The 14,908-nt window shown below is 47.6% G+C and overlaps 2 protein-coding genes across 2 annotated transcripts; one reads left to right on the top strand and one right to left on the bottom strand.

The window, feature by feature from the left end:
- Positions 1 to 55: 55 nt before the first annotated feature.
- Positions 56 to 1,535, bottom strand: LOC106744745 (DNA-directed RNA polymerase II subunit 1-like). The gene is made up of 3 exons (XM_014619763.1): positions 1,526 to 1,535; positions 115 to 766; positions 56 to 62 (listed from the first exon to the last, which is right to left on the bottom strand). Exons 1-3 carry the CDS (start codon positions 1,533 to 1,535, stop codon positions 56 to 58), a joined length of 669 nt encoding a protein of 222 aa, XP_014475249.1.
- A 9,908-nt stretch (positions 1,536 to 11,443) lies between these two features.
- LOC106744759 lies at positions 11,444 to 14,272 on the top strand. The gene is made up of 4 exons (XM_014619778.1): positions 11,444 to 11,672; positions 12,115 to 12,386; positions 13,642 to 13,772; positions 14,042 to 14,272. The coding sequence occupies exons 1-4, from the start codon at positions 11,444 to 11,446 to the stop codon at positions 14,235 to 14,237; spliced, it is 828 nt and encodes a 275-aa protein (XP_014475264.1). The 3' UTR covers positions 14,238 to 14,272.
- Positions 14,273 to 14,908: the final 636 nt, after the last annotated feature.

Here is a 14,908-nt window from a genome sequence, read left to right as displayed (position 1 = left end):
GCCTGATCCCTGCCACTCTGCGTCGGCTGGGTGGGATTCAGCGATGGCTGACGACTCACGTTCTGACCCGGGCGAGGATTTTGAGTCTCCTGCTCTGGATTGGTGGGATTTTGCGCCGGCTGGCCGGCGGGATTCCGACCCTGTTGGCCGGGATTCTGGTGATCTCCTGGATTGTGACCTGGGTTGCCGGGATTGTGACCCGGATTGTCCGTTCTATGCCCGGGATTGTCCGACCTGTGCCCGGGATTGTGTCCGGGGTTACCCGGATTGTGCCCGGGGTTGCCCGGATTGTGCCCGGGGTTGCCCGGATTGTGACCGGGATTGCCCGGGTTGTGACCGGGATTGCCCGGGTTGTGACCGGGATTACCTGGATTGTGTCCCGGATTTCCGAGATTACCCGAGTTGTGGGTCTGATGGCCGGGGTTATGAGCAAGGTTGTGGCCGGGATATTGGGACTGGTGTCCCGGGGAGTGGGCCGAATGACCCGGATTCTGGTGATGCTGTAGAGACGTAGCGGGCGGCGGTCTCGGCGGACTCGGTGTGGTGATACGCTGCGGCGGTGGCGGGGGTGCTCGAGGAACCGAGGACTCCCTCGAGGGTCCCGTCAGCGGGGTCGCATCCCCTGGCTCGATGGCCTCCTCCACGACGGGACCCACCACCTCGCTCAACCGACCTCCCAGCCTGCTGATTTCTACCTTCGGCTTGAAGGACACCTCCTTTCCTTCCTCCCGCGACACCGTTGGACACCGATGTGCCACCCTCTTCACTGTCGAAACTCGTCCCTCCTCGCCGAGTTACGCGAAATCTCGCGATAACGCACCCTCCCCGCGACGGGAGAGCGCTGCGCGTAATATGGCGGTCCTTGGTGGCGATCGATGAGCGAGCAAAGAGACGCACTCGAGGCACAAATACGCAAATATCGCGGCCCTTACGCTCGGCGTGACACCACCGCAGCCTCCGTATCTTCCGTATCGCCGAAGATGTCACGCGGCAAGATGTCGTCGATGCGCGCAGAAGATGTCGGTCGTTTCGCAAAATGGCGAGCGATCGATGCTTCACCACCCTCCGCCTCTCGGAGGGAGGATGAGCCGCCAAGTGAACGAAAACACTGGAGCGACGCACTGAGAGCCACCCCTACTCGATGCCTTGATCCTCCGCGTGATCTGTACGATTCGTTTTTTTTCCTCTTCCTCTCTCTCTCTCTTTCTCTCTCTTTTTATCTCTATCTCTCCCTCCCTCTCTCCCCCTCTTTCTCTCTCACGACCGCTTCACCCTGAGTGAAGCATTCATTCTTTCGCACTATCGAGCCGCACTGTCGAAGCACTGTTCCCTCACTTTCTCCAACACGCGGCCGGAAAAGCGCGTCGAATCGGTGTTTTCCTCAAAAGGTCACCAATAGGTTTTCTTTTGCAGGCACGCCTACTACCGCCAGGATAAAGGCTCTGGAAAATAACACACTACTGGTCCTCGTCCCTCTCTTCCTCTCTCTCTCTATTTCTCACTTATATCACGCTCGTGTTTCTACGTGTCGCCATGTGTCGCTCCTCTCTTGTTCTCTCCTATCCCTACGCTTGCGCGCGCTCGTTGATGCGCGCGTTCCGCGAATGGGCCTTATTCGAACGGCCCGTTAGTCGGGCGCGCTACACCTTCGAAACCTCCCCCAAATGCTAACGTCTCCGCGTAGTCTCTCCACTATGTCCCTCCTCCTCCTTCTTCTTCTTAGCCCCCGTAGATCTTCTAGATCTTCCTCTCGGCTCTCGATACCGCGCGCGCTTCGCCGCGGCCTCGAGTTCGCCCCGAAGCTGCACTCGTAGCTTCTTCCCGAATGACGCGCGTAGGTGGTGAGCAGCTTCTCGCGGCAGCGGACCCTCAGCGAACGTCGAAAACAAACACAACGTGCACGCTCCCTCAAGAAGGTAGTGACTACGGCTGGCCACTCTCTACCTCTCGCACGACAGACGAACTATTCCTCTCCGTCGCGCGGCGAGCTTCGCTGGCAGTCTGCTGCGCTCGTCCTCGGCGACGTCGACGTCGCCGCCGTCGTCTTCGTCGGTCGGCCGTGCGTCCACCACCTACGTCTACGGCCAACCAAGACGTAGCACGCCCCGTTACTGTTATCGGTGCGCGCGCAATGGTTCGATAAACGCGGAACGTCGATCGTCGGGGGTGGAAGCGGACGGAGAGCGCCGGAGGAAGGGAGGGAAGGAGAGAGACGAGCGTAGCGAGAGCGAGAGGCAGAGTGTGGAAGGGTGCGCGCAAAGGGTGGACGAGGGATAGCGTAGGGGGTTGCGTCGTTGCGAAGGTGAGAGACGGAAAGGGCGCGGGGGACGAGGAAAGAGAGAGAGAGAGAGAGAGCGAGAAGTACGGAAGGACGCGGAGAACCAGAGAGAAGGTGGTGTGGCGGACGCGAGAAGGGCTGGAAGGAAGGGCTCGTGTGCTGTGTAGGTGGCGGGTATGACTGTGTATGACGGCTGAACTTTTGTCCGCCGTAACCGGGGGTTCCCGTAGGGAGAGGTCGCGGGACTTGTGTTCTCCCTTTCTCCCTTTCTCTACCTCTTTCGAGCGAGCCGGGGAAACGACGGTCGGGAGATACTTTTCAGGAGGGGCTCATCGGCTCGTGAACGTAGGTCGAGATTTTCCGCGGAAAAGGACGCCCGAGAAAATGAATGAAAGTGGGACACCCGCGCGCGCGCGGCACGTGTAAATAAGCGCGACCTGGCCCGCGGGTAAATATTGAAACTCGCTCATGTAAGCCGCAAAACGAGATGAATATCCCCGCCGAGACGACGCGGGGATAAACGTTAATCGCCCGAGCTGCAAGCTGCGAGGGTGCGCCCGAGTCCGCGCGCGCGAGATATCCTCTGGGAACGAGCGAATTTTGCGCGACCCAATCGCGGCCTCCGCGGGATCTTCGACTCGTCCGAGATTCGGCGCGCCTACGGCGCGAAATGTGCGCAACGTGGCCACGTGAAAGGATCAATATATACGCGTATGCACGATCGTAGAAGGTTCGGTATTGAAGCTCGGTTTACGATGACTCGTTGGTATTTTATCGAACGCGGAGTATTTCGACGAAGTGTCTGAGCCACCTGGATAAATTGGAGGGAGGATTCGAAGAAGTGATTATCGAGATGTACCGCACAGGACTCGTTGTCAGCTTACATTTTCCTCTACGGATTATTATTGCGAAATTAATGATAACAATAAGAACGAAGATCAAACACCAGGAACGGAGAAAAATAATTTCGCTGTTACAGCGAGATTATCGTCGCTACCGCTAATATTCGTCGCGACGGCAATAAAATTTTGTTTGCACAAACAAATTAGCGAATTATTCGTAATAAGAGTAGAAGCAGTTTGCTGTTAGAACAAAATGATGCTTCCCTACATTTACCGATTTTTTCTTATAGCAGAATAACTAGTAGCTTCAGCAAAACGATCCAGCAAATGGCAATTGGTACTTTTAACAAATCGTTTTGCTGTCCACATAGTAACTGACGGATTTTGTCGCGACGGTATAAAATTTGCTGCGACAGCAAATTATTTTCCTCCGTGAGATAGCGATTCCAAGTAATTATAATTTTACACTGAGAAAAGAAGTACTTGAAAATTTATTTGCAGGACGTGAAGTTGATTTCACGGGAATAAGGTTCATTTCGCAGGAACTTTACTTCTGTGAAATAAAGTTTATATTCCGCAGATAAAATTTCGGAATATTTTCGTCTCAGTGCGCCGTTACAAAAATATAGAATAAAGAGAAACGACTAATAAGAAGGACGGAAATAATTCCTAAATAGGGAGATAATATATTGAACGATAATTATATCTAAATATAATACGTAAGAACTATGGAACATAAATATCATAAGATAAGAACCGTGTCACACATTGTCGGGCGTGTGACATTCGATAAAATGCGGCGAACTTCCTGTGACGGGCGACCTCGATAGCGATGCGTTGATAATAGTCCATTATTTACATTTTCCCGAGTGCATAATGTCGTCAGCGTGATTCCTTTGAATTCGCGCGCCGCGAATGTAATTGCATCGGGCGGGGTGACCGAAAAATCGGAAACCGGATTTAACCATGTGCGGAAGCTCCGTTCGCGGCCGTTTCAGCGGTTTTCCCGTCAAAAATGTATTAAGCGCCTGAAAAAGCAGCGCTCGATAAAGACCGCTTATATTGGAATTCACGTGCGCGTGCAAAAATTCGCCGCTCCGTCGCCGATACGTCGCCGCGAGAACGTCGGTAGCTTCAACCTCTCGGATGCATCTCGGATGTTGAAAAACGAGCCCTGCTGGCTGGTCCCCGCGCGACGTGTCCCCCTTTGCATCGCGTACGTACAAGCGGAACGAGAAAGAAAGAGAGAGAGAGAGAGAAAGAGAGAGAGACCCTTTGTTGTTTTACTTCAACCACCGGCGGTCGAGTCGCGTATAAATTTTATTACACGTACATTAGATAAGGAAGAAGACCGAACGGTACATCTTAGGAGTAGTCGGTGTGATGCAGGTCGAACCCCGATGAGCTCCGGCCGAAAGGTTCGGGAGGGGTAAAAATTTCACGTAACCTGCTTTTCTTGGTAGCTGGAACAAGGTCAGTGTGGTGCAGCTTCGAAGGGCGATGATATGGGTGGCGGCGCGGGCCAGGCAGGTGGAAACGCGCACATGTGCACTGAGGACACACCACTCTCTCTCTTTCTCTCTCTCTCTCTCGCTATCCTTTCTCTTTCTCTCTTTCGCATGGACACTCCGACCTCGTGTGTGCACGCGACGACAGGCGTTCCGTTCCGCTTTGCACGAGGATGCGCGTAATAATGTCGCATTGTATGTCGAGCTCGTGGACGTCTGAGGCCGTTGGGGAAGGTCGCGGAGGCTCTCCCCGCTGCTCCGATACCATTCGTCACGGTGATAAGCCACGCGTAACATCGCGAAGCGGGTTCTACGGCGCGTTTTCGCGACGACCGCGACGGACCTGGCGACGGCGTTAAATAACGAATCGATGAAGAAGTACAAATGCGACGGGATTGAATCGAGCGATCGATGGCGGGTGAACGAGGAATCATAAGGGAACACCGGTCGGCCGGTCGGTCGTCCTCACTCGATCGTTGCATTTGACGATGACGTTGCGACGATAATTACGCCTTTGGCGAGACGCACGAAAAGGGTAGTTGCACGGAAATTAGGTTGACGCTTCCCTATGGGGAAAGCGGTGTCTTTCTCGATTTAATGGCGATCAATAGCGCGAGGATTCATTATGAAGTTGCGCTCATGACCGTCGATGAAGAGGACGAAGAGAGAAGGAAGGCGAGTGGAGCTGAAAGACGAGCATTTATTAAAAGATGAATCTTCGGGCACGCGAGAGGAGTTGCAGCTGCCGGCGCGCATATTGATTTCCTCTTGGATTTAAAAGCGCCTCTCGGACGGGGAAAGTTATTTTCGCTCGCGTCGCAAAATAGAACTGTGATTAGTAAATGCTACGTTTGAACGTCGCCGTGTAATCAATTGTGTATCTAACCGCCTACGCCTCGGCGAGAAAGGGAGAGAGAGAGAGAGAGAGATACGTCCGAGGGAATCTCGCGTCCACCACCGCGTTAGCCACGAGCCCACATTTTAATCACGACCGACTCGGTTAATTAATTATCGTTCCTTGCGTACGACCCGGGCGATGGAAGATGAGGCTAACGAAGATTTATGCAGCCCGAATGGCCGCCTGCTCTTCCTCCAAGATTTTCGCGCGAATGTGTACATATATATATATATATATATATATATATATATATATNATATGTGTATATATATATATATATATATATATATATATATATATATATGCATGTGATCTATAAATATGCGCGTTTCTCGGAAAACGTTATCAAGTTATTCAGGTCATTTATGTACATTTCATTAATTCGCGAGCGTCATCCAGCCATAGCTCGAGCGTTTCAGGGTTTCGTGCGCGCCGATATATATGTCATCGTGTTAAAATACGCGGGATATTCCGTATATTAAATTCCGTCAAAAGGATCGGCTGTTATGCCGCAGAATCGCGTGCGAAGGACACATTAGTTCGAAAAAACGCTCGGTGAAAGTACGGGGGGTTACTCGGTAGACGGTGGGATAAAAATTACGAGGGGTTTCCTCCGGACTTAAGGAAATAGATTCGACGGTGAGGAGACGCTGAGCAGAGGAGAGGAGCGGAGGAACCGCCGAGATCTCTCAGCTTTAAGGGATTTTCCGAGTCACCTGACCCGGACAGATCCTTGACGATATCCTGTTCTCCTGAGCCGCGGACGGCTGATTTCAGGATGCGTACATTTCATTAATGCCGAAGCTGGGGAGCTATCCGTCATTCGAGAGCCTGGAAAATTTCGTGTGCCGCCATGTCGGCCCTAATGCGCGAGCGAAATGTTATTCGATCAGAATAATACCAGTTTCGTAGATTCACGCTTCTTCGTACGGATTCTATGTCCGAATGGATGGGGAAATGAGAGAGTTACGGTAGAGCGACACCGGCAGTGGCGAAGAATTCAACCCTGCGTTCCGCACGTGTGCAAACTCAATCCGCACTGAAAGAAGAAACTGTTAACCTAACTGCGAGTTGCACTCATTTTCGACGTCAACCGTATCTCCTTGTTGTTACAATAAAAAAAAAGGTTCGATCCAAGTAAGATGTTTTCCTAGTAAACGATCAAAATAAAATTTACTTAATCTAACTAAAAATTTGCTAAGGAGAATTGCAGTAATTATTTACTTGAATCTAGCACTTTTTTCTGCGTAGCGTTTATTAGAAATATAGCTAAAAGTTATAAAACGATAAATTATAGATTAATTAAAATTATGAAATTGAGTAATTATATAATAATTAATTATCATTTAATAATGAATTAATTATAAAATTATTAGATGATTAAACGATAATATGGTAGCGTTTACTAAAGAAATGGTTAGAAAAATTGTAGTTTACTACAAATATGGTCACGATTATAATTATTTCACCGTGCAATTATACAAAAGGGTCTTAGATATCAAACACTTTCTCTCTGTACAGAGATTCAAATTCGGTTATAGTAAAATTTGAATATGTTAAATTTACGTTTCAATCTAGAAAATCGACGTTATTAATTGTTGACGAAGTCTACAATCACGGCTAAAATCACATTTCGGTTTTCTTGTTCTCTCTCTTTCTCATTCTCCTTTTGGAGAACATCGTTCTTCGTCGTGAGAGTCGTAACGACTGCCCATGTTTCAGCAGTAGTAAAATCCGTACGCGGTCAGACATACGATGCACAATCCCATCCGGGAGGGCTCATCACGAAGTCGAGTCACAAACTTCCGCATCCTATCGAGGGACGTTAAAACCTTTTTCAGAACCGTTTCCATCTTCCACGAACCATGGATTTTCCAGTTATTATCCAGACTCCCGGTTCGTTGAACAAAAGTAAATAAGTGAGGCGCAATCAATAAGGTCCCACACGTCCTACTTTCATTTACCTTATCGCTTGTCATTTTTTATAATTAATCGACCGTGCATCAGTGACAGAGATAGTATATACGTGTGTGTGTGTATATGTGAGAAAGAGAAAGAGAGAGAGAGAGGGGGGGGGAGGAGAAAGAGAAAGAGAGCGATCTCGTTACAACAACCCTTCGTCGAGGTGCGCGGCGAGATGCAGCGGTGAAAAAAACCGTGTTTAACGTATAAAATCGGCGGCGGACGTCGCTCCGGTGCGGATAATGGAGCGTGACGAACCTCTGATTGCCGCACTGAGGAGAGCACGCTCGCTACTGCACGTTGATAAAAAAGCAGCAAGTGTCAGCCGACGGTACAAAAGCGAGCTAAAAATATCACGTTCGCTCGCGTCGCGTTGGCGTAAAATCGCGGCTCGTTCACGCGGCGTGTCCATCGATATGACCCCGATATGTAGTCGCGATGTTCGTCGACTCTGAAAAAAAAAAGAGCGCATCGCCTTTTGTTGTTCGCGGTAAAGAGACGACAAGCGTGGCGCGAGACGTTCGACGAGACGAGAGTAGATACACCGTTCTACTCAGGGAGGGAGAGAGAGAGAGAGAGAGCGGGAGGGAGAGAAAGAAAAAAACTAGGCTTCTCTGATAAGTTAGCAACAAGACGTGAGAGTCTTTTGTAGATGTAAATAATGAATAAAGTACCGGGGTGGTTCGCGCACAGGCGACAACGCGAGAAGTGCGAGTGGGTGGATGATGATGTGACACCTAAAGCGCCAAGTGTTTCCCCTTGTGGATTATCAGTTCCGTGGAATTAACTCAGCTGCGAGAGAGATAATGGGAACGCGCGCCGAGACCGTCGTAAACGTTCGTCCGCAGAGTCACTTCTAGGGCTGGAGGGACTGAATTGGAATCGCGATTTGCGTCGCTCTCAATGACACCTATGAAAAAAACGCGCTTCGATTGGAAATTAAAGGGAAATCAAAGCGAGAGAACAGACGCGTCGCGAATATTGCTACGCATCGCGCGTTTAAATAGCGCTGTGACTTTAATTTGCCCAGTCGATTCGTCGTCTCGTCGAGGAGCGTGTGAGGACAATTTCAGGGCGTTCGCGATCATCCCACGTGACCGAAAGGCGATTCAATTTTATCCCCGAACGGATCGTTCCTCGCACGGCACGACGTTAGATGCGCACCTACGAGTATCGCGAGAGCCTAGTCAAGCGCGGTGCTCGCATATCAATATTTAAAATAGTTATCTGTCAGTTTTCATTTTCTTAGGAGCGCTTTCAAATTTTAGCTACTTATTGATGAAAATATTGTCCACATGCTTGGAAAGTTAGAAAATAATTGGCCGTTCGGAAGTCTGAGATATTCGTAACTAAAGATGACACTTTTTATACGTTCTTTGAAGTTAATATCCTATTTTTAACTTCTATTTTTAATCTCTTTTTAACCACGCTTGGGATTTTTATGAAAAAATACTGTGACATCAAGGACTAATATAGAGACATTATACACGGAAAAAGGTTCCTTTGGATTTAATTAAATTTCTTCAATTGAAACAAATTTGCCTTTTGGAATGGAGCGAACAAATGAGTGTTTTATTCAATAAGCAGGATTGTTTGGTTTCTCAAACAATAAATATCTTTAGATCGAGTAACGTATATCTTTTGTATATATTTTTGTATATATTTTGTAAATATTTATGTGCTACTTTCTATGTTATGTATATACCTCTATTAACTCAACTGATTATATAAATAAAACAATAATAAGAAAAATACAAAATAAATAATATCCCCTTGTCCATAATATTGTGTACATGTCTGTCATAATTTCGCTTAAAATTGACATTTATTACTTGGGTAGTTAAATATGTTTATTACTTGGGTAGTTAAAAATAATGATAGAAAAGCCCTTTTCCAGTGAATAATAAACTTATGAAGAGCCTCTTAATATCGTCACTGAAAATCCGGCACTCTGCGGCACCGACCATCTTAAAGTGGCCGACGAAGTCGCGAACCAACATTTGACGAGTGTCGGTGCAAGTGAGGGAGCTCCAGACGGCACGAAGAACGACATCCCCTTTAGAAGGGCTGCAGACAGACGAACCCTCCAAGCTCCCTTTCCCCACCTCCGTTCCATCGCCATAGCAACCCCTTGCATTCAGCAGCCAGACTAACCAACCGACCGATCTCTGCCCATCGTGTCGTCTCGCTCTTCTCGCTGCTGAAATACCCGCACGAACATAGCTTTACTCTTTCGGCCCCCTTTCCTATCTCGGACCGGGACGATCTCGACGAATTCGACGGTAAATCGGCGCAAAAGTGCCATCGGCTACCTCGCGAACCAGGTCAAAACACCTTTTTTCTCTTGGTATTTCATCAGGAAATTCCTCGCGATCGCCGCTAATTGTGTCGTTGATCAACGCTCGGGTTTCCCGGTTCTCCCGAGAGCTCGGTTATTCAAATGAAACTTGACTCTGGGAGGATTGCGGGAATGTTACGATAAAAGCGAAAAAGAAAATAGTCTCGATAATCTCGCGGTCTCGCGTTCTTCCCGCCGAGTTAGGGGGAGTTCAGGAGCGAATCTACGCGGTGAGCGATAAAACTTGGACGTGTACCGTCGGCTGTCGAGACGGAAAAAAGAGAAAAGGGTAGAGAGAGAGAGAGAGAGAGAGATAGAGCTGTGGAGGAAGGAAATATTAATCACAACATGTTCGAGACGTATATCACGGAGAGAGCGGAGAATTTTTCAGTCGGAAAGCGTCTCCAGCTTCTGCTGGGCAGGAAATTATTAACTCGTTATCCCTCGAGAAGCCAGGGTGCGTCCCTGCGAACAATTCGAGAGTATACTCGGCGTATACCCCGGCAATTGGGCTATTTCTTCGGCGAGGAAGAAAATGGTAATATTTCTGCGTTCCCGCACAATGGAACGGGCCGCGTCGGCTCGTTGCGGCGGTCGCGGCCCGTGACCTCGTCAGGCAATCCAGCGGGCCGAATGATCGCTGCCTCTCATTTTCGAAATTGTTCCTAGCCAGGCGATCTTCCGGTCGCCTCGCCCGTGTCGAATTCGACGCGACACGCAGGGGAAAACGTCTTTCGCGTTCGCGACCGATTCGTCGCCGCGTTTAAGTTCACGACGTCGCGTCTGCTCCGCGTTAGTCGCGCGTCACGATCGACAGTGGTGGTTTCCCCGAGAGTCATTTCCCGCGGTGGAAGACGCCGGATAAAAGTTTGATCGAGAGTGGGAGAGCCTACCGAGGGAGCCGGTCGATCGTAAACGGCAATAGCTGGCTCGTGCACAGTAAAAAATATTTTGCATTCCTGTAAACATCGGTCCTCGTTAAAAGTTTCGCGTCGAATTCCCGACACAGCCGTGTGTTGATCTGATCGTATTGCGACTGTGTCATTTCAAGATTTTGCGTAGAATTGATATTCAACATTCGTCCGTGTTGAAGTAACACAATTTATATGCACAGAGAAAAGGGTTTCTTTGGGTTTAAATAAAATGTCATTAGTTGAAACATATTTGTTTCTTCGGAAGGAACGAATGAATGTTCGATTCAACGAACGGGATTGTTCGGTTTTTCGAACGATAAATATCCTTACGTTAAATAATATATTTCTTTTGTATTTTCATCCGAATATTACAATGGTTGCGCCAACGCGTAATTTGTTCAGTGGACGTAACACTTTTTCGAACGGGAATGATCGCCGATTTTGTAGATATAACAGATGTTTTTTCAGTATAAAGATTACGTAGCTTTAGAGTTACTTTTCCCCGGTAAAACAGTTGCCACCTGTCAATTTTTGACCTACTATTATATTACTTCGTAACATATTCGCATCGTGTTAAGTCAATGGAAGAATTTGAGTGGTCGTTTGGGACGTACGTGAAATGTGTTCAATTGAACGTAAAATTTTTTACTGTGCAGTTTCGTGGTGGAAAAGCGCGCAGAAAGGGGCAATTTTCCCGCGGAAAATGAAAGCACTTCCGCTGCTCGGCACGTTCGCGGTCTTAGTCGCCGGCCAGGATGCGAATAGCGTGATGATGTTCCCGTCCAACGGAAATGGCTCGTCCTCGGCGGAGACAGTGGGGAGTAAGATCGAGTCGGTGCCTCAGCCGGATATGACGCGCGGGATGTTCTCTGGGAACCTCCTGCCGCCGCAACCGCCGCAGCCGATGTTGCCCTCGGATTACTTTTTCCCCGGTAAAGATTTTTCTATTTTAGTTACGCTAAGACGGCGTGTCGTTTGATCACTTATCCTTTGTGCGCGGCTATAATCGAGTGACTAACACCTGGATCGTCGCATTAAACCCACAAAGCCGAGAGAGATCATTTTGAAATTGAAGTATGTCGGTCGTATGTCGTACTCGTTTATTAAAACGTCGTCGCGCGCGCGCGCAGAGATGAAGAGGAAAGCCGTGAGGGGAAGAGAGAGAGAGAGAGAGAGAAAAGAAAATATGTGACGCGCATGCGAGGTGCGAAATTCGCTCGTGCTCGCTTTTTTCCGAATAATAAACGAACGGCAAGCTTGCTCTTCGGTTTAATTACGCGGATACAATCGCAATTTCAGCTATCTCTCTCTCTCTCTCTTTATTATTTTTTCATATATATACGTACCATTGACGTTTTCCCAAAACAGTTTCAGCGCCTCAAAGAGCGTTTTTGCATCACAGGAGCGAAAATGTACCGTACGTGTATGAGTACCCTAATATGGGGTATCCGGTGGCGCAGTCGGTGGAGCATTCCATCGTACCGTCGTCGAAACAGCTCGTGATAGTCAGTTTCATCGGGCTGTTATTGCTGTTGGCGATTATACAGAACACGCTGAGCTCCGTTAAGCGGAAAGACGCGATAATGGATTTATTAGCGTCCAGGCAAAAACGGGACGTCTACGCAACCCGCGATTTCGGTTCCGTGGTACGTGAACCCTCCTCCAATTTGGCTCTTTCTCAGAGGCAGGATTCTCCCTCGTCGGGAATTTCCCCGACCGCGCACGATGGGAGAAAAAATATCGTTGAATCGATAGAATTCCAACGGCACGCGTAATTGGAATAAATCCTCTTGATTCAATAACGACGACGTTGAAATTAATACTTCGATTATTGAAACAATGCATAACATAGCAGTTTTAATAATATTTGCGATTAATCAAGAAGATTCACTCCAATTACGTTACTGTTGGAAATTTTCTTGATTCAACGGCATTGTTTTCCGTGCGGGAAGAAAAGAAAAAAAAAGAACTTCAGTAAGGAATGTAAGGCTCTTCAATTAGAAACTAATGACAATGATAATGAAAGTTGAGCCAATAAGAGTCAACGCAGTCGTTCACGGAGGGAAAGATTTCTTTGGATTTAATAATAAAATTTCTTTAGTTGTAACAAATTTGTCTTTTACAGTGGAACAAACAAACAACATTGTTTGGTTTCTCAAATATCTTTTCGTCAGCCAACACATATATTTTGTATTTTCATCCAAACAATATTTTTCACAAACAATAAATTATTTGAAAGAAGTAACACTATGTTATTAAAGAATATTAAAGAACTATGAATGTTAAATAACTTTTTTTGTATATCAGTGGAACAATATTTAATATACAATAAACTGAATCTTTTTTATTGAAAATCAATATTGTAATATAATAATACTGTTTCTTTAATCAAACTACATGGTTCACTCTAGTAAAACAACATTTTCATTCAAACAAAGTGATATTTGATATTAAATTATGTTGTTTATATCAAACCCAAGTCAAATAAACACGTGCACTAAATTTAAAGAAACCTTCCTCTCCGTGTTGTTTGCTCTTATGTTATAACTTAGTAATATAATCGGACAATATTACACAAGTACACGAGTGGAACGTTCCGACTAACAATGTGGCCGAAAAAAAAAAGAAATCCCAGCGCGAAGTTCCGCCCGAGATAGTCGAGAAAATAAATCCGCGGGATGACAAATTTCCAGTCTTCCGTGGGGGGACTCGATCGCGAGAATACACGGCCGGTCAAACCCGCCCCCGTGGACTCGGGAATTCAACCGCTTTAATGAAGCCCTTTGTTCTTGTTGGCTGGGAACAAAATTGCCAGGATAAATCATGAATTCCGGAGTTCTCGCGCGCGGCGAAAGTTTTCGCGTGCCGGCGGGTAGATTAAGACTTTCCACGAACTTTTAGACCCCGGAGGAGGAAGAGATTCTTAATAACGATGCGAGAGTACGGTGCATACAAAGGACGATCTGTCTCGAGAATCGCAAACTCTTCAGAGACTTGGGCGCGCCCGGCAAAATGTTGGCGAGGTACCTGACGTAAGTTCCGTTGTTACATCTTATCTTCCGAAGAGTACACGTCACGAACCCCTGTTTGACGTTGCCGGTTAATCGTTTAATCGCGGATAGATTGAAGGAGCAACGGCTGAGAGCGCAGTTTCGCGTCTAAACGGAAAAATACGACGCGCGCGAGCTTCGTCGCGCGTCGAGTTCGCGTAATTTCGGTGTGCCTCGCGCTAAATCGAATAATAATTAATTTAACGATAAATTCTTTTCATATGTAGTTTACGATGCGTTCTCTTCCGCAGAACCGGAATAGAGAAGTCGCTGAAGTCGTCCTCAGGCTGGGACCGTCTCGTGAGGGATGCGGGCGCAGCGGGAATTCGAGGCGAGGACTGCGATGTGCTTTATAGAGACTGCGACGTACCCGTGGCGGGGAAAAAGCACAAAGTTTCGGAGAACGTCTCGGCAAACACGAAAAATCCCGGTGGCCCGACTCGTTAGTCGTCGGAAGCTCTGCGAGGAGCTGCTTTCGTGCGCACTCCGCTCCTCGTGAAACGCGGCCGACACGCGAGAAAAAAATCCGTCCTGCAGACGGTGAAATTATCAACGTTTCGGAATCAGTATTTTTTTACCCCGGCGAATGAGAATGCTACGTCGTTGCCGATTGATCGACCGACAAAGCGAGGAACGCGATGCATCCTCCGTGACACGAGGCATGTCGCAGACATTGACAAAACGTCGACTTCCAGATCGCAGAGATCGTCGTGGGAGTAAAAAGGCCGGCGATGTTAATGGTTTTTTTTAAATTTTAATTACAATATGTGATGTTTTTTTGTGTTTTATCCGCTACAAACATCGACATCTAGCCTGAACTATTTTAGATAGCAGTCCGCTATTGTACACACTTCACTTGCACACCCTTCTATCTCTCTCGTCGTCGGAATCGTAAAAAAGGAATCTATCAAATTGCGAACAGAATGAAACTATCGCGCATTCGGCATTTTGTGTGTTGGCTTCCGTTTTGCGTTCGTCTACGGTATGCATTCCCGCATATCACTCGCTCGTTCACTCGTTCACTCACTCACTCACTCAGTTATTCATTTCTCAACCTCTCGTTCTTTCTTCTCCTCTCACTGCCATTCCGCAAAGTCTTCTCCTCCCCTTCCCGTCAG

Source organism: Dinoponera quadriceps, unplaced genomic scaffold (genome assembly GCF_001313825.1).
Source record: "Dinoponera quadriceps isolate SergipeBrazil2010 unplaced genomic scaffold, ASM131382v1 scaffold1471, whole genome shotgun sequence".
NCBI lineage: Eukaryota > Metazoa > Arthropoda > Insecta > Hymenoptera > Formicidae > Dinoponera > Dinoponera quadriceps.
This window is presented reverse-complemented; position numbering and strand designations above follow the sequence as displayed.